The 25,121-nt window shown below is 39.4% G+C and overlaps 1 protein-coding gene across 3 annotated transcripts in view; it reads left to right on the forward strand.

Moving 5' to 3' along the window:
• LOC126204412 (sarcalumenin-like) overlaps window positions 1-25,121 on the forward strand; it is a 94,421-nt gene that overhangs the window by 32,836 nt on the left and 36,464 nt on the right. For all 3 annotated transcript variants that reach the window (XM_049938789.1, XM_049938790.1, XM_049938791.1), the window contains 3 exons: window positions 8,791-8,884; window positions 11,836-11,890; window positions 22,321-22,461. In XM_049938789.1, coding sequence (XP_049794746.1) covers window positions 8,791-8,884; window positions 11,836-11,890; window positions 22,321-22,461 — 290 coding nt within the window. The remainder of the gene's footprint in view (window positions 1-8,790; window positions 8,885-11,835; window positions 11,891-22,320; window positions 22,462-25,121) is intronic.

Consider the following 25,121-nt stretch of genomic DNA (forward strand, 5'->3'; position numbering starts at 1 on the left):
CAATTCTCTAACATCTCCAGATACTGTAGTCCAGTTACAGTAGCACCTTCGAAGAAAAAGAGACCAAAACTTTATTGGCTGAAATGGCACAGAAAACGTTCACCTTAGGCGAGTCACGTTCATACTGAGTTGTTTCCCGCGGATTCTCAGTGCCCCATATACAGACATTGTGACGGTTGACTTTCCCGTTAGTGTGGAAAGTTGCTTCATCACTAAACACAATCTTTGAAACGAAAGATTCATCTGTTTCCATTTGAGCAAGGATAAAATTACAGAAATCGTTTCTTTTAATCTTATCAGCAGCAGACAGTGCTTGAACCAATTTCAGACGATAAGGTTTCATAACTAACCTTTTTCGTAGGACTCTCCATACAGTTGATTGTGGAATTTACAGCTCTCTGCTAGCTCTGCTAGTCGATTTTCCTGGGCTGCGAACAAATGCTTGCTGGATGCGTGCTACATTTTCATCACTCGTTTTCGGCCGTCCAGAACTTTTCCCTTTGCACAAACACCCATTCTCTGTAAACTGTTTATACCAACGTTTAATACACCACCTATCAGGAGGTTTAACACCATACTTCGTTTGAAATGCACGCTGAACAACTGTCGTCGATTCACTTCTGCCGTACTCAATAACACAAAAAGCTTTCTGTTGAGCGGTCGCCATCTTAGCATCAACTGACACTGACGCCTAGTCAACAGCGCCTCAAGCGAACAAATGTACAACTAAATGAAACTTTATAGCTCCCTTAATTCGCCGACAGATAGTGCTTAGCTCTGCCTTTTGTCGTTGCAGAGTTTTAAATTCCTAAAGTTGTGGTATTCCTTTTGAATCACCTTGTATAATAGAAGGAAACATTCCATGTGGGAAAAAATATATCTAAAAACAAAGATGATGTGACTTACCAAACGAAAGTGCTGGCACGTCGATAGACACACAAACATACACACAAAATTCAAGCTTTCGCAACAAACTGTTGCCTCCTCAGAAAAGAGGGAAGGAGAGGGAAAGACGAAAGGATGTGGGTTTTAAGGGAGAGGGTAAGGAGTCATTCCAATCCCGGGAGCGGAACGAAGAATCTCTACATTTGGTACCGGGGTTGCGTAGACAAGAGCTTTCAAATGCCCCCATAAATGAAAGTCAAGAGGGTTGAGGTCAGGAGAGCGTGGAGGCCATGGAATTGGTCCGCCTCTACCAATCCATCTGTCACCGAATCTGTTGTTGAGAAGTGTACGAACACTTCGACTGAAATGTGCAGGAGCTCCATCGTTCATGAACCACATGTTGTGTCGTACTTGTAAAGGCACATGTTCTAGCAGCACAGGTAGAGTGTCCCGTATGAAATCACGATAACGTGCTCCATTGAGTGTAGGTGGAAGAACGTGGGGCCCAATCAAGACATCAACAATGCCTGCCCAAACATTCACAGAAAATCTGTGTTGATGACGTGATCGCACAATTGCGTGCGGGTTCTCGTCAGCCCACACATGTTGATTGTGAAAATTTACAATTTGATCACGTTGGAATGAAGCCTCATCCATAAAGAGAACATTTGCACTGAAATGAGGATTGACACATTGTTGGATGAACCATTCGCAGAAGTGTACCCGTGGAGGCCAATCAGCTGCTGATAGTGCCTGCACACGCTGTACATGGTACGGAAACAACTGGTTCTCCCATAGCACTCTCCATACAGTGACGTGGTCAACGTTACCTTGTACAGCAGCAACTTCTCTGACACTGACATTAGGGTTATCGTCAACTGCACGAAGAATTGCCTCGTCCATTGCAGGTGTCCTCATCGTTCTAGGTCTTCCCCAGTCGCGAGTCATAGGCTAGAATGTTCCGTGCTCCCTAAGATGCCGATCAATTGCTTCGAACGTCTTCCTGTCGGGACACCTTCGTTCTGGAAATCTGTCTCGATACAAACGTACCGCGCCACGGCTATTGCCCCGTGCTAATCCATACATCAAATGGGCATCTGCCAACTCCACATTTGTAAACATTGCACTGACTGCAAAAGAACGTTCGTGATGAACAATAACCTGTTGATGCTACTTACTGATGTGCTTGATGCTAGTACTGTAGAACAAGAAGTCGCATGTCAACACAAGCACCGAAGTGTGTCCGGAAACGCTTACTTTCCATGTTAGAGCTCATTTTATTACTTCTCTTCAAATCACATTAATCATGGAATGGAAACAAACAGCAACAGAACGTACCAGCGTGACTTCAAACACTTCATACACTAAATACAATTTGTTGAGGCTGTAGAACGGCAAACATAGGAAATATTCAACAAAATTTTCTACTTGTTGTAACAATATTTTTATGTTTTAGTGATGTAGTCTTTAACGTCCGAGCGCAATTTTAACTCAGGTGTCTGTTATTTACTTCAGTAGATTTAATACAGCTTGAAAATGCTAAGTTTTGCAAAGAAAGTATCTTTCTGTAGTTTTCCCAGTTGTGAGTAGATAATGAGGTTTAAATTATCTTTGCAGTGCAACCAATTGTTAACAATGTAATACTTGTGGCTGCTAGCTTGCGAACCATGTGGTTCTTAAACTTCCTGGCAGATTAAAACTGTGTGGCCGCCCGAGACTCGAACTCGGGACCTTTGCGTTTCGCGGGCAAGTGGTAGAGCACTTGCCTGCGAAAGGCAAAGATCCCGAGTTCGAGTCTCGGTCGGCCACACAGTTTTAATCTGCCAGGAAGTTTCATATCAGCGCACACTCTGCTGCAGAGTGAAAATCTCATTCTGTATGTGGATCTTGAGTTGGGTTCTCTGTGCACTCTGTTTTTGAATGAGAGCTGTCTAATCCTGAATCAGTAGAAGTCACAAGATTCCTGACTGCTTGTGTTTCATGTTTATTCATTGCCAACCATAGCAGTGAAACAGTACTGTGTTCAGCAGAAGTAGCATTGTTGAATGCAAAGTTTCTTAGCTGTGCTGCGAGTGGCGTATCTGTGGTAAAATAAATGTTAGAGCACTTCCTGGATCATACAATGATTTTCTATGAAAAACTAGCTTACTGCCCACAGTGAGGATTGATGCTTTGCGTCCTCGGAGTCTTTCGCGACGGCATACATGAATAAAATGTTCTCGGTTTTCCAACCCGTCAATTCGAATAAACTGCTCGAGCTTTTGATGGCAGTCTCCGCTATCATCATCAGGAGTTCACTGACTGCCGGGGCTGCTACTGTTTCTCACTTATATAGGGATGATGACATCATCAGCAGCAGCCAATCAGATCGACCCAATGTGGCGCTCGCGCGTGTATGCCGACTCGGGTAGCTATCGGAGCTATTGCCCTTGGCAGCACTGGTGACATCCCTTTGAGCACAAGCACCATATAAAACAAAGGGAGCTTGACAAGTCGGTCATAGCGGAGCATTGCGTAAAAAACGGACATAAAATACAGTTCGAAAATACAAAAGTGTTGTCTCATGTGTGTACATATTGGGACTCTGTTATAAAGTAAGCAACCGAGACTCATTTAAACAATAATAATTTCAACAGACCAGGGATACACACTCAGCAGGGCATGGGGACGGTCGTTGGACATCAAAAGAATGCAAAGACAGATGTGCGACGTGGGAGCAGCAGTTTCAAATGTAGCGCCTGCCCCTGGCGCCACCTGACGTCACCGATGCTGCCACGGGCGATAGCTCCGGTAGTTGCCCGAGTTGACTTACATGCGCGTGCCACATTGGGTCGATCTGATTGGCTGCTGCTGATGATGTCATCATGCCTATATAAGCGAGAAACCGTTGCAGCCCCGGCAGTCTGTGAACTCCTGATGTCAATGGCGGAGATGGCCATCGAAAACTCGAGGATTTTATTATAACTGACGCAGCTGGAAAACCGAGAACGTTTTATTCACGATTGATGCTTGATATAAAATGTAAGTATAGTGCGTGCAGTGGCTGAGGGGGATGGGACCTGTTCTCCATGCACCACTTCTCTCCCCATCCCAAGCTGAGTCTAATGAAAAAGTCACTTATTTTCATCCTCTTGCACTCCCTCCAGCAGCAGTCAAGAGAAAGTGTACATACTGTATTCTAAGAGGATGTCAAATGTCATGGACTGTCACCAAACGTGAAATGGCAAGATTTCTGAATAACTGGTTAATTGATTCCCTTAATTTTGGGCCAGTATGAGATTCTGTTACATTTTCTAGAAAATAATTACTCTAATTTCTTCTAATAATGAAATGGAAATAGTCTTGCAAGTTTTACATAAATCATATTTTGAATGCAACAGTATGATAATCACATAAGGCTTCAGCGCTATCATTATATAGAAAAAAGAAAGAAAAGCGTGTTATGTCATAGAGTGAACTGCACACATTACATACATGGTTGCTCATGTAGTTGACAAATGTGGTGTCCTTGCCAGTGTTGGCCATTAGTTCCTCGCAACACCTGTCAATGCACCATGTGTGAGACATGTTCAGAAAGTAAGTGTATTGTGACATAATGAACTTTTTTAGGGTTGGCAACACTGAGTGGTAGAAGGGCATCTGCAGATTAGAGCGAGCATTGCAGGACCGCAGTAGTATTTAAACACAAGTTGCAGTACCCAGCTGTGTGGAAGATGTCAGTAAGAAATCCTGCCAAATGCAAGCCATGTGCTGTGATCTGCTCCCTACTTGCGAAAAGAATAACACCTATAGAAATTTTTTTGTGAATAAAAATGGTTCATGGAAAGTGTGTCGTGAACAGAATGAGTGTGTTTAAGGGGTGCAGGGAGTTTAGCAGAGGCAGAACAAATGTTCACAATACACAGAGGATTGGAAGACCTTCAATTCTGACTGACGAGTTGGTGCAGAAAATCGGGGGAACTGTTTGAAAAGACTGCCAATTGACAATGGATGAAATTTCTGTGATGTTTCCACAATTCTTCAGAACTTTCTTATACCAGACATTCACAGAAATGGTGGGATACCAGAAACTGTGCAAGATGGGTCCCAAAACAGCTGACAGAGCAGCACAAGAAAAATCGGGTCAGCAGCACCCATGAAGTTCTTGAAAGAGTTGAATTGGAAGGTGAGGATTTTCTGAGCTCTGTTGTGCCTGGAGATGAAATATGGGTGGCTCATTACATGCCTAAGATAAAAGACAATTGTCAGTTGTGTCACAACAATTCCCCGTTTGCTCAAAAACTCTAAACAAAAATTATGAACAGAAAATAAATCATAGCCTCAGTGTTCTGTGACTGAAAGGTTTCATTTTGGTCGAATTTCTGCCTCGGGGAGACCATCAATGCACAACAATTTTGAGAGACCCTTAAAAAAAAACTCAAAAGGAGGGGAATGCTGACAAGTGCAATGTGCTTGGTATTAGAGCCTTACACACCAGGGCACTCTTGGACTCATTTGGTTGGAATGTTTTGAACCATGCCCCATATTCTCCTGGCTTGGTGCGTTCAGATTATTATCTTTTCAGCTCCCTGAAGGCACCCACGAGTGGAATTAAATTTTTAATCAGCGAGCAGGTGCAGAAAGATGTTCTGAAGGGGGAAAGGAGCTGGCGGTAGAGTTCTTTAAGGAGGGCATAAAGAAGCTTGTGCCATGGCTCACCACTGAACAGGATGGTGGTTATGTGGAAAAATAATCAGCTAGTGTGTCAACGATATCCTGGAACTTATTTTCAAATACACATTTTTCTGAAAGAAATTTAAAAATCTAGTACACTTATTTTCTGAACATGCCTCATATTGGTTCAGATGTACAAGGTGGACCAGAAGTCACGGTCCGAAAGTATTCAAATAACTTAACATATAGTTTCGTGTGTTACGTGGATCTGGAGATATATTCTAGATGTCGGTAATATGACTGTTTTCTGGTAGAAGTCACTCAGATTGCAATAATGCAGGCAATAATTGTTATGCATCAAACTAAAACAATGCAGGTGTCATTCCACAAATATAAGGCATGTGATTGTTTTGCTTTGCTTGTTGTTCTGGCAAATACTACGGCATGTGATCGTATTTTGTTTTGCTGTGAAGGTGATACTATTGTATACATTTGTGTTATAATGGCAGATGCAGGCAGATTTACAATTGAATACCATCTTCTTAGTGTATGGGTGCATGAAAAGTAACAGCCAGGTGAGACATATCATGTAATTAAGGGAAACATTTTGTAATCACTTCAAGAAGAAAGCCCCAACAGAGGCTAATCTTCAGAAACTGGAAAGGCCCTTCTCAGCTTGGTCTGTGAGAGATGCACAACACAGAGGAAGACCCAAGAAATTTGACAACAATTGTGAAGTAACTGAACACTTAAATGCACCATTGCTTTGTTCACTAGCAAAATCAGCAAGGAAGCGGTCAGCAAAGGTGGAACATTCCTAGAACATTTGTGCCATGTCTTTGGACGAAGAAAGGTAGTCACCATTTATTTTGACCCAGCAGCATAAATGAATTAAGTGGTCATGATAGTAATACCCAATGTGATTCATGTGAACAGCTACTTACAGCTTTTCCAACATTAGCAACTCGCAGTAAGGTTGTGATGACAGATGAATCCTGTTTAAATCATAGCTCCTGGTCTTGAAATCTTTATATCTGGGCAAAAAAGAGCTGTCATTCTTATGAAGAAATTAACCAACACTCTCCTCATGTTATGCTACGGACTGGTGTTACCCATGACCTTATCATCTGGCCATATTTCTTTGACGGGTCTGTGATGGGGGACATTGTACCTCGATGTTATCTCGCTGACTATTGCATGAACTTGATAAAGTTGGCCTGCTGAACAATGTTGTTATACAACAGGATGGTGCTCCTGGACACTACTGGACTCGTGTTAAAGACTGGTTGGACCACCAATTTCCATCATGGATTCAATGTGGCCACCCAGAAGTCCATACTAAAAAAGTGCAATAATTGGCTGTGGTCCTTCTTAAAGGAAAAGAGTTCCGTAACTCGTATGAGTTTTGTTGAAGAGCTGAAAGAAGAGATTACCCATATCCTGACAATGACCACTCCCGAAATGCTGCACCAGGGAAGCCGACACACATGGCAGTGAATCCAACTCTAAGAATGGTACTCAGACTCCCACACCCTGTCCCTGCCCTCAGAATTAAATAAAATATTGCAGCACATGGGAAATTCTACAGTTTTTAGTTTATGGTGCTCTGGCTGTACCCTTGGCTGTTTTCTGGCACATGTTGTTTTATTAATTTTTCATGGTTTTAGCATAAGAAGTATGAGTACATTGATAAGTTTTCCAGGCTAAAGAAAGTCCTTCAAGATTATGCACTCATTTAACTACTGAAGGCCAGTGGAGTGCATAATAATAACATGTTTTCTTGCAGTATGTGTTCATATGAAAACTTTGTTCACCACCATTTCACTACTTAATTAATTTAAATGGAAATTGACTCTAAATAAATTAGTGTTCCTAACCACCATGGGTGTTTCAGGTTTGATTGTTTTGGAAAATCTTGTTTCCACCCTCTCTATGCATCACCCTGTACTGCCCAGAATGTTCAGTTGATGATGAATTCTGACATTGTCTTTTTGTTTGTCTCCCAAAATTGCTAGCAAAAAACTAGAGCATTATCCACTGATCTGCTGCACAGAATGGAAGTTGCTATGTAACAGAACAGTTATTTGTTGTTGCCGTGTTGCAGAACCCCAGAATAATATAACTTTTGCATGATGTCCAGAATATGTAATCAGTGTTTTGTTTTGTGGTGTTTGCAATCTGAGTCACATGATTTTTTTAACATTTTAATCATTTGTGAGATAAGTGGGAGGCAGAACTTTCCTATTTTATTCATCACCACTGTATCACCGCCTACCCAGTACAACAGTTTTTTTTTTTTCCTTTCTTTTTGTTTGTAACTCAACATCTTGCTGTCCTGTTAAAGTGTGCTGGTGTCCACATGTAAACTGCCATGTGCATGTTGTAATATTGTGTGTCATACTGCAGTTCCCAACCAGCTAGTAAATGTGTTTCAGCAGATAACATAAGAAATTCATATATTTCATCCTTTATGGCTTTATCATAAGTATTTTGCAGTGATATATTAAAAATTAAAGGAATAAAGAAATCAAGACTGAAGCCTATGAAAAGATGAGCAATGAAGTGGGGTTTTGGGGGAGCAAATAATGTATGAAATGGTGATTGAGTGGCAAACAAGAGGTAAAATTTGAATATGGTAACTACTTAATGGAGAAAACAATAGAATATGAAAGAGAACCAGAGAAAACAGAAGTTATAATGCAAGTCTGTCACGAGAGTGATGTATGTTCTTGAAGCCATTGTCCATACTTGCTATTCTAATTTCTGGTGGCCAGAAACATTACACAGAACCATTCTGTCAGATTGTTATAAGTGCAGTTAGAGTGTTAAAACAACACATGCTATCTTGTTCTGCAGTAATTGGAAAAAATATTTGGTAATGGTAATTTTGCAAGAAAGTGAGAGAGCTTGGAAATATTGCGAGAACTGCATATCAGAAAAATAAACTGTGTTAATATTGTAATAAAGGAAATATCATCTGGCATCATTACAGATGTTGAAATTGTTACTCACTGTATAATCAAAATTTCAATTAACGTTTACTTTTGGGCCCTAGAGAGAGATTGTTCCATTTTTTTCTGTGGTGTCAGGATCCTAGTTACCTAGCAGATAGTGTACTTCCAGAACAGTCCACTGATATGAAATCAACATTATTGTTTTAACTTTAGATTTTCTGGTAAATGCTGTCTTGTTTTATTTATTTATTTTTCCATTTATACTCACCTCTTAGTGTCGGTTTCATCTTTTCTCCAGGTACATTGAGGAACATGTTCAGAAAACTGGTGTGGCAATTGAAACACAAGGTTTTGTGATTGTTACAAGCGGCAGGAAACGAGAGACTCTCATGGTATGACGAAACACATTTCATTATTATTTATTGTTTACTTGCAGTGAGAGTGTTACACTGATTAGGAGATCTTAATTTATTTCAGTCGTGTATTCATTTACTTCCCTCAATTATTTTTTATAGTGAGAGTTACTGAATATAATCTTGTTTCAGACAGTAAAAGTTATAGAAATCACAAATAATATTTATTGCAAATCCAAATTTTGGTCACTGTGTGGCCAACTTCGGTGCTAAAAGACACACAAAGAACCAGTTCCGGTGACATAATGTGCATGCCTTACCATATATACAGTTGTATAAGCTTTAAATGTAAGTCAGTTATAAAATACATACCAGTAAATGTAAGTTCAAATATTAAAACCATATATATATATATATATATATATATATATATATGATGTGACTTACCAAATGAAAGTGCTGGCAGGTCGACAGACACACAAACAAACACAAACATACACACAAAATTCAAGCTTTCGCAACAAACTGTTGCCTCATCAGGAAAGAGGGAAGGAGAGGGAAAGACGAAAGGATGTGGGTTTTAAGGGAGAGGGTAAGGAGTCATTCCAATCCCGGGAGCGGAAAGACTTACCTTAGGGGGAAAAAAGGACGGGTATACACTCGCGCGCACACACACACATATCCATCCACACATATACCATATATGTGTGGATGGATATGGGTGTGTGTGCGAGTGTATACCCGTCCTTTTTTCCCCCTAAGGTAAGTCTTTCCGCTCCCGGGATTGGAATGACTCCTTACCCTCTCCCTTAAAACCCACATCCTTTCGTCTTTCCCTCTCCTTCCCTCTTTCCTGATGAGGCAACAGTTTGTTGCGAAAGCTTGAATTTTGTGTGTATGTTTGTGTTTGTTTGTGTGTCTGTCGACCTGCCAGCACTTTCATTTGGTAAGTCACATCATCTATGTTTTTAGATATATTTTTCCTACGTGGAATGTTTCCCTTTATTATCAAACTGGACTACTCGTGTCAGAGATTGAGTTCACACTGAGGCTGCTGTTTACAGTTGCAATACAACTTGCTTCAGTGTACATCACACTGACCCACAGTGCCCTCTTTACATGTGTGGTATGTTGACAATATGTATAACTTTATTTTACAGTTCACGTTTTAAACATCCCAGCAGTCACTTTGATGGCTGTAACAACCTATTTATGATTAAACTTGTTTGCATATGAGGACATAATTTCTGGGGACAAATATATTTCCCACATTATTACAGATTTAGTTGAAAGTTTGTTTGGTTGAATACCAAACTGTGTAAGCTATAATGTATATTTATGTGAAACCTGTGAGAGAACTATTAAGCAGAAAGTTGTTGGGTTCATTTGACATACCACTGATAGTATGATAAGTTTAGATACCATTTTTGTCTGTTCTAATCCCTTAAACTGTATGTGGAATTTAACACAGTTTTAAGAAATTTTGTTAAAATAGGTCTTTTGAACAATTTTTTCTGTAATTTTTAAATGATATTCAACTGTCAAGTATGCAGCAGTAACTGATGCCACTAATTAGTTCACTCAATTACCACCTGTATAACTGTAAAACATTGGTCACTATTTTTAGTTACAATCACTTTATTTGTTTTACGTACATAATTTTTTTAAAGTATAAAATAATAAATAAAATGATAAAACATACAAAGTATAAAATAAAGTAAATATGTATTGTCAATGTATCATGCATGTGAAGAGGCTACTGTTGGTTGGCATGATGTACACTGAAACAATCTGTGTTGTAACTGTAAACAGTTGTGAACTTATCCTGACGTAAACAGTCTGTTGGGACTGTGTGTATGATTAAGTGGTTTTAATGTTTTAACTTATATTTACTGGTGTGGACCAAAATCTGGAATTGCAATAAACATTATTTGCAAATAGTTGCTGTACTCTTTACTACTTGAAATAAATACAGTCACTGGTCACATCTGTTTCATGTGGAATGGAAGCTTATAAAATCTTGTTTCAATGAAAATAATAAAAAAATAAAAAAAGGGAAACACACACACACACACACACACACACACACACATATATATATATATATATATATATATATAAAGGATTGAACTTTTGCAAGCTTTTGGAGCCAGTGGCTCCCCCTTCTCACAGAAGAGTTGAAGGGGAAGGAAGAGTGGTGAAGGACTAGAGAGGTTTAGGGAAAGGGATACAGTTTAGATAAGTCATCCAGAACCTTGGCTCGGGGGAACTTACCGTACGGAATGAGAAGGAAAGACTGAGTGTTGCGGACTGCATCGGGCGAGGTTTGAGAACTTAGAGCTTAAAGGTGGAAGACAGGGTAATGTGCAAGACAGAGATTGCTGCTAAAACATTGTGCACGAATTAATAAGTGTAAGAAGCTAAGTGCATTTTACATAACATAGGTTGGAGGGGGCAGTGAAAAATAGATGGGAAAGACGATGAAAGATGTAGAAAGCTAAAATGGAGTGAAGCAAGGAGTCCTGAGGATTTCAAATCTCATCTGGTGCAGTCCCCAACAATCAGTTTTTCCTTCTAATCCCACCCGATAAGTCTCACCTGACCCAGGGTTTTGAGTGACTTTTCTAAACAGTTTCCCTTTCCCTAAACCTCTCCAGTCCGTGTCCTTCACCCCTCTTTCTTCCCCTTCAACTCTTCCACCAGGAGGAGGACCCAGTGTCTCCAGAAGCTTGTGAAAATTCAATCCTTTTATGTGTGTGTTCCCCTGCAGCCACTTGGTGAGTCCTCTTTTATCCATCCATTTATATTATAAAATCTTGTAACATTTAGACAGTGTTATACACAAAATGAAAATGCTCTGATTGATCATTTCCATGCGTTGATAGTGATTCCACTCCTCTTCTGTTCAAAGTTATATAAATTTTATATATTTTTTCACTTCATGAATTTTCTGGTACTGTGTTGTACAGAACAATTCACTTCTCTTTCAGGGTAATGCTACTCTGCATTTGTACCCACATTTCAAACCATTGCAACATATACCAGGTAAGAGTCAGTATTACTACTACTACTATTACTACATTGTCAGTCTAATGTGTAAATACTGGAAAGTCAGGATGGAATGACAACAATATTATGAAAAGGATAAATTGCTACTTATCAAGTACAGGTGGCGTTGAGTTTCAGACAGGTGCGTTAAAGAAATTACTAAACATATAAGCTTCTGGACAAAAATTCCATCTTCCAAAACAGCGCGCGCGCCCACACACACACACACACACACACACACACACACACACACACACACACACAAAAAGCACAATTCACAGTAGCCATTTATGTGTGCGAGTTGAGCTTGCATGTGGAGTGCACGCATGTTCGTTCTATTTCAGGAAGAGGACCTTATGTCTGAAAGCTTAAGTGTTTATCAGTTGTTTTATTGTGCCTTTCTGGAATGTAATGCCTCCTGTATGTGGTGAGTAGCAATCTTTCGTTTTCATAATGGTAATGTGTGAATACAGAATATGTAACAGGTGCAGATCCCAGAATCAAGAATAAAGCAAGACAGGGCAGCAAAGTTAAATTATAGTATTGATATTTCAAGGTAATGTCTGAATATTGGTTATTTATAATAGATTAAATGCCTTCATTTATAAGAGTCTATTTGTAAGATTAGCTTCAGTTGAGAATAGGATCCAGTTAAAATGTTGCTATAGTAGTCATTATATTGTATGATCAAGTGCAGTTGATAGTTTCGTGTCAGGAGTTTTTCAGTATTTGAAAGTCCATGTTCTGTGCAGTCATTAGGTTAAGGGAAGCTTAACAGAACTGAAGCCGTGAAGAGGAGTTGTAAGTCATGTCTGATGTCTGTATCAGTAATAGCAGTCAGTTAAGAGTCAGAGCTGGAGACTTCATCCGGCACATAGTTTTCGTCCATCAGGATGTTTGACATTGATATGATACTAAAGCAAACATTCTAAGAGCCCAGTTATTCTTCGTAATTCTCTTCCTTGATGATGGTTACCTCAAATCTCTGTCTTAAAACAAATGAGTGAAAGAGCAGTCATGGTGGTAACCATTTTGCATTGCCTTATTTGTAATAGAACAGCATATTTAATTGTGAACTATTTGAGACAGAATGTTCTCAGAAAGCTATTGTGGTGGTAAATAATTTGAGTGTAAAGGGGACCACTCACTGAATAGCAGCAGCATTGAGCCATCAACAGGCACACCCAAAGAGAAAGAAAACTTTCTGGCTTGCAGAAAAAATTATTCGTCAAGCTAGAGTACAAATACATAACCAAAACACACGCATGTGCACAAACACCTGCGCCTCTACATTGTGCCATCTACAGACACAATGCCAGTATTGCATTTTGGCAGGGGGACTAGGATGGGTCGGTTAAGAGGGAGAGGAAGAGAGGTAAGGGATTGGTAGCTAGCAGTTCGGAGGGAAACAGCAAGTTTACTGGCTAGGAATGTGGGAGGGAGGGCTTGTAGGCATGTGATACATGGGTATCGGAACCAGCGAGGCACAGCACACAATGGACTTGTGGAAGCATGGTTTGGGAGTGGTTGACAGGACACAGGAAGGGGGAAACTGTTGGATAAGGGTGAAGGGACAGTTTGTTAGTGGAGGTTGAGGCCAGGAGGATTACGAGAGTGAAGGATGTGGTGTAAGGGTAACTCTCATTTGCTTAGTTCAGAAAAACTGGTGCAGCAGGGAAAGATCCAGATGGCCTGCATTGTGAAGCCTCCGTTAAACTTCAGCATGTTGTGTTCAGTTGCACGTTGTGCCAATGGATGGCCAGCCTTATTCTTGGCCCTGTTTGGCTGTGACCATCTACTCTAATGGACAGCAGGTTGATTGTCATACTGACATAAAAGACTCTGCAGTGCTTTCAGCAGAGCTGGTAGATGATATGACTGCTTCCACAAATGGTCTCGTCTCTGTTTGGAGAGGATAAGCCTGTGACAGCACTGGAGTAAGAAGTGCTTAGTAGGCGGATTGGGCAGGTCTTGCACCTGGATCCGCCACCAGGATGCAATCCAAGTGGAAACTGAGTGGGAGTAGCTTATGGTTGGTCCGGGATATTGTGTAGGTCTGGTGAGCAATAGAATACCTCTTCAGGAGCGGAGGGAATCGTCTTGTGTAAGATGCTGATAGATATTGTATTTGTTCTTGGGGTTGGTGAGAGGGTTGGAGATGTGTGAGGTATGGCACAGGATATCTTGAGTTCTGTCACAGGCTTATCATATCCCATTAGAGGCAGGGTCACTTGTGAAAGCATCAATGTCATCTACCAACTCTGCTACAGTCACTGCACAGCTTGTTATGTCAGTATGACAACCAATCAACTGTCCGTCAAAATAAAAGGCCACCTCCAAACTATGTCCAAGAACAAAATTGACCATCCAGTGGCACAACGTGTAACTGAGCACAGCATGCTAGAGTACAATGTCTTCTTTGTGATACAGGCCTCCTGGATAATTCCCCACTGCATGAGCTTTTCTGAAATACACTGATGAGAGTTATCCTTTGCAACACACCCTGTGCTCCCATCGTCATCCTGGCACCAATCTCCTCTAACCCACTGTTCTCACACCATCCAACTAACAATGTCCCCTTCCTCTGTCCTGTCACCCATGTCTCATATGTCTAGCTCAAGTATCTGCCGTCCCTCTCTCCTGCTCCCCCCCCCCCCCCCCCACATCCCTGAATGCTAGCTATCGATCCCACATGACACAACTACCTCTCCTCATCCTGGTTCAGCTGCTGGAATGCAATCCCAGTGTTGTGTGCCCAGCCTGCACAATGCAGGGGTGCAGGCAGGTGTGTGTAGTTTGGGCAATTGTATTTGTACTCTCGCTTGACAAAAGATTTATTCTGACAGGTAGCCAGTTTTCTTTCTCTTTTGTGTGTGTGCGTCTGTTGACAACTTGACGCTTCTACAATTTGGTGAGTGGTCTCTTAAATTGTTTGCATTCTGCCAGAACTTTTCTTACTACATTTTGACATTAAATAGTTCATGAGGTTCAGTACAACACATGGTTTCCCAGACACACAGTTTTCTATAGTGGCTTTCCTTTACCTTATACAGGATGAGTAAATGAATCATCTCTGTGATTACATAAGGCATCATGAAGAAACATCAGCAGATACTTTCATTTATTAAAGACAATGTGTTGTTTTGGAATATTTCCTGGGAGCTTCCTCCTAGATGCTGCCAGAATGCTAGGTGAGCAAGCCAGCAATTATTTCTCTGGCTTCTTGGTGTCTCTTACCAGAGAGAGACTTAAATCATACTTCTTTTGTACCCAGTTATCCAAGTGGCAACAGACAACCTACAATGTCAGATGGGGATTGGGGAATGGTGGGAGGGGGGGAGAGTCATGACCCTCCCACCACTACACACACAAAAAATTGCATTTATATTTCTACATACTTCAGTTTTCAAATGTTAGCCAAATTCCACAGAATAAAGTAGCAGAAAAGTTGGGGGCCTTGAAAATGGCAGAGAATTAAAGAAAATAAAAACCTATGATTAACATAGGAAACTTTTCAATTGTGCATCTGAGAGCAAGTGCACTTTCAGACTTGTGACCAATCAATGGTTGACCATCCATATTGCCTTCAGCAAACGCATTGTGGTTTCTGAGTTGGCAGGTAGAACTGACAAATCACAGGATTTGAGTAATGGAATACAGAAAGCGAAAGACCCCGCCACTAAGAGAATAATAACAGGAAGAGTTATCTTTCATTAGCAGGGAACAGCACTTCCCCCATTCATATGTTTGAATAGCCATAGTTTTCAGACTTGTGTTCAGTCATATCATTAAGTGAAATTGGTGATGGTGCATCTACACTTTAGTTTTCTTGTGTGTAGGTTATGACATTATGAAAGTAGTGAGTCTCTTGCTGTTATTGTTCTTAAATCAGTTGCATTGAACAAGCACTTCTCAAATTTTAACTTATACGACAGTAATGTACTAAGCACACTCATGTAAACAAATTGTAATTATTATACTAAAATATTTTATTGTTACTATTATGAAAATCATTGGCACATTAAAGCTGGGATGACTGCAAGTAATATTTTGTTATATTTGAGGGCTGGGAAAAAGGGGTAAGGGGCCACAGTTTTGGTGGGCATGTACAAAGAATATACACTACACACTGAACAACAAGAAAAAAAAAACTTGAAGGTATGCACCTTTGACTATATGTACTGAGCATCCCCGGTTGAAACAAATGATTGTCCAGTGATTGTGAATGTTATTGTTTTCTTTGAAATTTCTGAGGCTTTCCCTGAACTTCTTGATTCATTGCTTGTTGGTGCTCATTTGAGATCTTCTGCTAATGGCATTTTGTGAGTTTCCCTCTTCATTTATTTATTTATTTTGCGAGTACAAGTGGCCATCATTGTCAAAGAATCGCCCTCCATTATTAGTGGCAGAATGGAGTCGAACTGGTGGCTGCAGATTATATGCGCTTACTACACCAACATCTGAGGCCATTTTATCTGATAATTACTTCTGTAGTGTTTCATTTGTTACCTCCACAGTCATACACAACAGTGAAGAACCCATGCCCTGTTTATTTTCTCTTTCTTGTTAAAACTAGTATCTTGCTTGTGAATTTTGGTGGCTCCTATGAACAAATGAGCATAGCAGTTTTCTTCCACTGTGGTGATAATATGTGTGTCAGTTAATTCTATTTTGTGGTCAATCTGATGCAGTCCATGCTCCACCTCAACCAGTTCCTCCAACTGCCTCACCCTGCAATGCTATTTATGTTTGATGATCCAGTTACTGATGGATAAGTGATAATTCCAATATAGACTTTTCCTCGTGTACACAATGTTTGTTGTACTCTGGCACTGCATGTATCATCTTTACACTGTGTTTTTCTGATATACTGTCTGTCACTCTGGAGATGTGTGGCAGAAAGGCTACACCCAACATTTCTTCTTCTGGCATGTCTCTTTGTTGGGTGTTAAAGTTCATGATATTTTTTATATCTTAGTGCAATGGTTCGAATCTGTGTCTAGCCACTCTGATTTAGGTTTTCTGTAATTTCCTTAAATCACTTAAGGCAAATGCTGGGGTGGTTGCTTTGAAAGAGCAAGGCTGATTTTCTTCCTCATCCCTTCGTAATCCAAGCTTTCACTCCATTTCTAATGACCTCATTGTCAACTAGACATTAAATACCAATCTTTTTTCTTATATCCCTAATGGGGTACCCTTTGTTTCTCGTAATCCGTTGCAGGTGTTAAATCTTGTATCTATCCCAGGTGATGGATCTAGCACTGAGATGCTATGGTTCACATATACAGGATGACACGGTTAAACGGGAACATTTCCACAATCCAATGAAACTAGAAGTGATGAAGGAAAGAAATTGCATTCATAAAAACTGAAACCTTACAACTTTGCCGTTTATGAAACATTGGTGGCATTTATATCTTTTTTTTTTTTTAAGTTATGTCCTTTAGATGGCATCCCCCTTTACAAATACATTCGTGAAATCTGCTGTTGAGATTCTTCATTGACTGCTGCAACATCTCAACCCAGATGCTGTAAATTGCATCCTGAATTTTCTGTTTTAACTCATCCAGGGTTCTTGGTTGAGTCATGTAGTCTTTGCTCTTGAGGTAGTCCCACAAGAAAAAAATCCCAAATAGATAAATCTGGCGATCTAGGAGGCCAGGGAATGTTACCAAATCGTGGGCTCACACGGTAGCCAAACAATTTTCGCACATATAGCATTTATTGCCGTGCAATCTGTGATGTCACTCCATCCTGTTGAAACCAGGATTCTTGAATGTTTGGAAAGTTGTTCAATGCAGGTGTAACGAAAGTTGTAACATCTCCACGTAACGATTGGCATTGATAGTTATTGTGTTTCCCCTTTCATTTGCGAAAAAATACGGTCCGATAATCACTTGTGATGAAACACCATATCATACTGTCACTTTACTAGCGTGTAAAGGGCACTCATGAATGTCATTAGGCTTTGTGTTTGCCCAGTAACGGTAGTTCTGTTTATTCACATAACCTGTGAGATGAAAATGTGCCTCATCTGACACCACAACTTGTTTAGAAATTCTTTGTCATTGTTTATTTTTGTTATAATTTGTTGACAGAATCCTAATCATAACCGGTAATCATTGTCCTTCAATTGTTGCATCATATGCAGTTTGTACGGATGAAATTTTAAATCAAAATGAAGAATTCTGCAAACACTCTCCTGGGACATTCCAATCACTGCAGCTTGCTTACAAATTGAATGCCGTGTACAGCATCAATGTTCACTGGAGAACGCACACTTCTTGGCTGTCCTGTTGGTTTCTTCTTGAGGGTATATCCAGTCTCTTCAAAGTCATTAATCCAACATTTTATTGTGTGTTTCGACGGGAAGGTATCATGATGTCTTAAACTATAAAAACATCGACATTCCATCTGCGCCGCTACCAAACTAACATTGTTTTTATAAAGCATTTTTATGGCTAACGAACACTATTGTCCATTCCACTGATCCATTATTACTGAAAAAGCAGACTGTTTACTCGCTAACTGCCATGATCCCACAGTGCTGCCACCTGCCCATGGCTGCCACTCCTCATTTCAAACATTCCTGTTATTCTGTGTCACCCTGTACCTCAAACGTGCATTAAAAATTTGTTAACCAATCCATGTACACAGTGTCCAGTATAAACTGCAATCTAGGTCTTACTATTCCTTGTAAGAAGTACATCCTTTCTCACCTCCAAAGCACTTTTAATGCTTTCATGGCAATTTTTCAGATGTTTTAGGCACTTACCGAGCCTTTCCTCACCATGGCTCCCACGATGGTGAGATTCATCCAGAAAGGAGTTAAATCTTGGAGTGTTTTGTGTGGCACTGACAGTGAGCAGTGCTGAAGGTCAGCAGTTGCGGATGACAGATTCCTGTAAATGGCAGAGAATGGTTCTCGTACATATTAATAAACACACTGCGTACACGTGGGACATGAAATGTCTGCTGGGATTCACTTATTACTACTACATTCTTGTGGCTGTAAGGATATTTGTCTGCAGAATGTTTGGAAAAGAGCCCCTACAGTGTCCTTGTGACAAGTTATATCTCTGCATCCAGACATGTAACAAATAACTTGGGGCATTTGCAACTGCATGCCTCCCCCCCCCCCCCTCCTCTCCTGAGGTGCTCTTTGATAAACAGCCAGTCAAACTTTTATGTCCCTGCAGTACAACTATATGTGTGTGGTTTATTGCTTTATCACTGGCAGTCTGCTCAAATACTGAGACACACTATACTGCTGACTGACATTCCTCAAAACGTGCACAATTATTCCTCCCCACTTATTGTGTGGCACTTGTCTACTATTTTTTGTGGTAATAACAGTTAAATAGTGAAAATTTGTTCCTTGCTAACAATTTAATATAACTAAAAGCATAAAGGTTTATCTGATGACACAACTGAGAAAGCCATATTTAGTCTTTCCTTGTTCTTTTCACTTTGTCTTAGGTTCTTTCCAAGAATGGAATTGTTCAGTTGTCAGTGTACTTGACTTCATACTGTTTTAAACAGGAAATGTGTGGGTGCTTATTAATCATTTAGATCATAAAAAAATGTAATTATCTATCTACTAATATTTTATTTAGATACTATTTGAGGTGATACTGGAGTGAACTGCACAGCCAGACTATCACTTCTGCTGATCACTAAGAGCATTGTACTCAGACTGGAAGTAGCTGTGAATCAATGTTGGTTCTAATTTTGAAAGTAGTGAAAGAAGATCCAGAGGTGTAAGAATTCTCCTAGCTACTGACAAACAAATAAATATTTTTGATTTTATAGACATAGTTGACAAGTCACTCAGTAGCAGAATTGTTCTTTAAAGCTGAACACCAAATTTTTGTGTTCTTTGTCAGTAAATCATTTCCTAGATTGTCTTCCTTAAGCTTTGGGCATATGTATTCCTTATCCTTTCGATGTTGAGGAGGATAGTACAGACAGCAGAAACAATTGTCTTCAGGTTTCTGTGCAAGTAACTAAATGTACTCCTCAATCTTTCCACCTGCACCGCATCAGGGCACAACGCCATCACCACCACCAAACAAACACTTTGCCTAATCATGCTGTACATCTTTTCATCAGTTATCTTGTATGAATGCCCCCTCCCCTGCACACTCCTTTTTCTGTGTGAAATCATATTGAATCTTTTTATAGATTTGCGAGGTTGTACTGATTGACAGTATCATAGACAATACTGTGCGTGCAGTCTTTAGAAAATGTTTTGCAGCAGTTTTATCTGTGTTGTGCGGGCAAAATCAGTGTACCCCCATAGTTGTTTATATTTGTTTTATTAAATTTTAATGTTTAAATGGGGAGTCTGTATGTCATAAACATCATGATTTTCACTTCCTAATATATTTCGATTTTTCTTCTCCTTCATTAAGAGTGTTGATACTGTTTTCTGCTTACTTTCATTAAGTTTTTCCTCTTTCCAGATTTATATGCTAATGTGTCTGGTTAAGTACATTGTACTTTATTGAACTGTTTGTGGACTGATATGGAAAATTGATTTTCTATTCTTGGAAGCAATGTTTGGCATTCTTCAGACTCTTTTTCTTTTCAGTTAACTGATTCACTAAAATTGAGCATTATACATGGTTTATTCATATATGAGAGTAGCTCTCAGCTGCCTTCCCCGTTGAGGCATTGCTATCAGCAGTTTTATCACTTCCTGTTGCAGCCACATGCTTCCAGGATGTGGCTTCCTGCAGATGGATGTTATAGCAGCAGGTTGCCCCATCAGTACAGTCCTATGAACTACTCAGTATATGTTGCAGTGTTGTTTCAATGCCAAGGTGTAATGCACTGCAGTCACAGATTTAGTACACTCACAACTGATATGTAAATACTAAGTTTGTGTTCTGCCATGCATTCCTCTTTCATGTAATTTATTTTTTGTTGTTTCATTGTTCCAGTATTTAATTTTGTAGCTTTCAGTCTTCCATATGATGATTTCTTTGACATTTGTTTTGCACTGTGGAAGGAATGGCTGGGGCAGCAAAAAATAAAATAATTTTGTTTTTTATATATTTTGAAATATATTTAGTGTCTTTACAGGAGTCTTTTAGTTGTTTTTGGAGTGGTTAATAATCTGTAACAAAAAACATCACAGCTCAATTTCTGTTAAGTCAGTATCACATTATTCTTGATTTGTACTAAAGTGCTTTTTGCTGTACTTGTTCCCCAAACTGATTCTGTAAGCATTCAGTTAAGTTCTGTGTATGCAGTCCAAAAAGTAACAGGACAAGTAGCTTCCATTCAATTTAGTCTCTTGTAGAAAGTTGTATTTTAGCTTTATCCATGAAGGCAGCACTTTACATCTAGGTGTAGGTACTGCAATAAGCAAGATGCACTATTTTGGCCATCTGTGTATGTAAAAGCTTGCTTAACTTCTTGGGCGGAGCATTCCACAAGTTACGAAAGAACCAACGGTCTTTCACTTCCTGCTTCTAATCACATTTCCTGTGGCCAGTTGGTTGTTATTATATATAGCTTTACAACTCAGTGAGAGGGCTCTTATTGTGTCAGGCAATGGCAAAGGAAGGCTTATCAGTGTATCAGGTGAGTCCATTATATCATTAATAAATTATACCCATACAGTCAGGAATGTTGTAAATTTTCATCTGTGTTTTTTATTATGTGATTGTACTGTAGGTTTTAGAAGCTGGGTGAATGTCCTTTTGCATCTCTTTAGAAGTCACATTTTGTAACTATATGTCAAATGCAAAATACCATTTGTGATCTTTCAAGTGTTGTATTTTTTTAGGTTTGGTACTGCTTTTTCATTGTTTTAATCCAACTGAAGATTCAGAGTTGATTTTCATTGTATCATTCAATGACTGCATTTCACAGGACTGATATTATGGAATCTGGTGAAGAAAATTATGGAAGAACTGGCTAAAAGAATGAAGCTTTAGTCTCGGCAGCAGTGCGGCTCATCTCTGGGCACCTTGTATAATGATTAATCACTAGCTGCCTAGAGAAGGGCATCACTGACTGAGGCTTTAGTCAACGTGCAGAATAAAAGTAGTTTTATATTGTGGGATCTATTGCTACACAAAATCATCATTGTTATAAGTTCATCCTGCTGTGACATTAACTGCAGTGTTGTCATGTTTCAAGAACACCTGTTTCTTACATTTTTCATGTTTGGATATTACATTTGAATGATAACCATGTTTTGTTATCAAAGTTGTTTAGAAATTGTGCAGCTTTTGTTGTTTCATGTGTGCTTTTCTGTTAAGGTCACTTATTCACAAAAAATATAATAATATCAAATATTTAATGAAGACAGTAATTGTGAAGTATTGTAGTGAGAACTCAAATTCAATGTCTTATTCTTCTTCTTTTATTTTTATTGCTTTGGATCTTTAAAAAATGTTTTATTCACTACCCAGGTGTTGTGGACTTCTTATCCACGGAGATATCAACTTCAAAGCAGAAAAAATTTAGCCTTGTCACTTTTGTGGACACTCCGGGTCTTGTGGATGGTGGGATGGAGTACCCATTTGATGTTAATGAGGCTGTATTGTGGCTAGGTAAGAAAGAAGAGCTGTAAGATTTTTCAGTTGTGTACCTGTCTCTTTCATCACATTGGAAATGACACACTTAACACACACATTTTAACACAAATTGCGCAATTAATAATTTGTGAGTGCCACATTTAATATTGACAATTTTATGCGAAGGATAGATTGCTACTCACCATATAGCGGAGATGATATAGGAACAATAGAAAGACTTAAACAAATAACCGTTCAATTATAAAGGCCCACTCACACAAATGCAACTCACTACAATTTCTAGCTGGCTATAGCAGAGAGAGAGAGAGAGAGAGAGAGAGAGAGAGAGAGAGAGAGAGAGAGAGAGAGTGTGTGTGTGTGTGTAATTATGATGATCTTTTTGGCCAAAAGCTTACTTGTTTGAAAGTTGTTTTTTTGTGCCTGTCTTTGACTCAACACCTCTGCTATATTGCTAGTAGCAATCTATCCTTTTCATAATATTGGCATTCTAAGAGACACTCAAGCCTTTTGATAACAGAGACAGTGTCATTGTGCAGTGTCATTGATCTATTCAGATGTAAAATGGCAGAGCAGGGTACATCAAAGTGACTGATGACCATATATGTTAAGTCCCATAGTGCTCAGAGCCATTTGAACCATTGGTACATCAAAGTAATTGTTGTAGTGTGGATAAATTACATATTAGAGCCACAGAGAGATGTTACACAATTTCATGTAAAGAAAAGAGAAAATGCATGATACATCTACACTGCAGTGTACAGTATAGAATAAAATGTACTGGATGTCCCACATAGTGTGTCATAAAGTGTCTTTTCTTTGACATTTCTGAAGATGATATCAGTTTTACTTTCATGATGTGTAGCTGCAATTAGTCAAAACAAAGCTGCTCATTAGATGTTTTATGCAATGCACAACATCAAAAACTTCATTTTGGTTTCCATTCTGAACAATATTTTGTCCAAACTTTCATTTCATGCGTCTGATTAATACAAAAACCTCAAATTAGTCCATTGTGATATTCAGATCAAGTATATTTCATGACAGCAAAAGGAGAACAACTGTCAGCTCTTCTGACAGAGTGTGGCTACTGTGATACACATCACTGACTTGAAGTTCCACTTTGTTTTTGTCAGATGGTATTGTGAAGACAGCAGTGACACAGCAGCAACACTCCTTCACTGCTGAAGGCACTGATTCTGATTTTTTCTCTTTTGCTCTTACTGTCAATAAATATTCCTTAACTAAATGTCACACTGGGCTGTTTTGAAGTTTCTCTGTTAAGTGGCAATATTAAATTATCTGTATCTGTTCATACTGAGAACCAATATCATGTTTTCTGTTCCATGGGCACCGTATAAACAGATTTTCAGTCAACCTACATATCATATGCAACATTGGAGAAAATACTCCTGACAGCCCTTTAGGATGGATACCTGGCATATTGAAACCCGTATGTCCCATCATACTGATCATAAAATCAAAATACTTTGTACAACTGAGAATGTGAATGAGGCACTAGACTTTTAAAAGGTTAACAAGATCACTTATGATGATGTCAAATGGATATACCTTGATTGTTGTTGTTGTGGTCTTCAGTCCCGAGACTGGTTTGATGCAGCTCTCCATGCTACTCTATCCTGTGCAAGTTTCATCATCTCCCGGTACCTACTGCAACCTACATCCTTCTGAATCTGCTTAGTGTATTCATCTCTTGGTCTCCCCCTACGATTTTTACCCCCCACGCCGCCCTCCAATACTAAATTGGTGATCCCTTGATGCCTCAGAACATGTCCTACCAACCAATCCCTTCTTCTGGTCAAGTTGTGCCACAAACTTCTCTTCTCCCCAATCCTATTCAATACCTCCTCATTAGTTATGTGATCTACCCATCTAATCTTCAGCATTCTTCTGTAGCACCACATTTCGAAAGCATCTATTCTCTTCCTGTCCAAACTATTAACCGTCCATGTTTCACTTCCATACATGGCTACACTCCATACAAATACTTTCAGAAATGACTTCCTGACACTTAAATCTATACTCGATGTTAACAAATTTCTCTTCTTCAGAAACGATTTCCTTGCCATTGCCAGTCTACATTTTATATCCTCTCTACTTCGACCATCATCGGTTATTTTGCTCCCCAAATACCTTGATAAACAGTTTAATTCTGAAAGTTGAACACTAATTAATGTCAAGCAGTTGCAGATGAAATATTCTGTCCAGATATTTATTGTTCCATCTACTGTGGGAACAATGTTGAATGGACAAAATAGAAACTTGTGTCTTAAGAAACTGACTGACGTGCATAAAATTCGTTTTTCTTCAACAAACTTTTAATTTGGTGAATGATGGTAGTTTACCAACAGTGAATTTCAGTGGCTACTAAGGCACAAAGTGCCTATATGATAGTTTGTAGAGGAGGTGAGTATTTTTAATATTTCTGAAGATGAATGGTGACTTGTAAGTAGCCATAAAAAAAGTTTTGACCCTGTTAAAAACTGGTGTAGTAACAATATTATATAATTTTCTTGAAAGAAATAAAAAAAAAACTACACTATATTCTTACCCTTTCCCTGAGAGCTGGAGGGGGGGGGGTATGACACCCCCCCCCCCCCCATGCTCCCTGCCCACAGTTATGGGCACATTTGTTGATAAATTAGATAGCAGTTGCA

Source organism: Schistocerca nitens, chromosome 9, assembly GCF_023898315.1.
Source record: "Schistocerca nitens isolate TAMUIC-IGC-003100 chromosome 9, iqSchNite1.1, whole genome shotgun sequence".
Lineage (NCBI taxonomy): Eukaryota > Metazoa > Arthropoda > Insecta > Orthoptera > Acrididae > Schistocerca > Schistocerca nitens.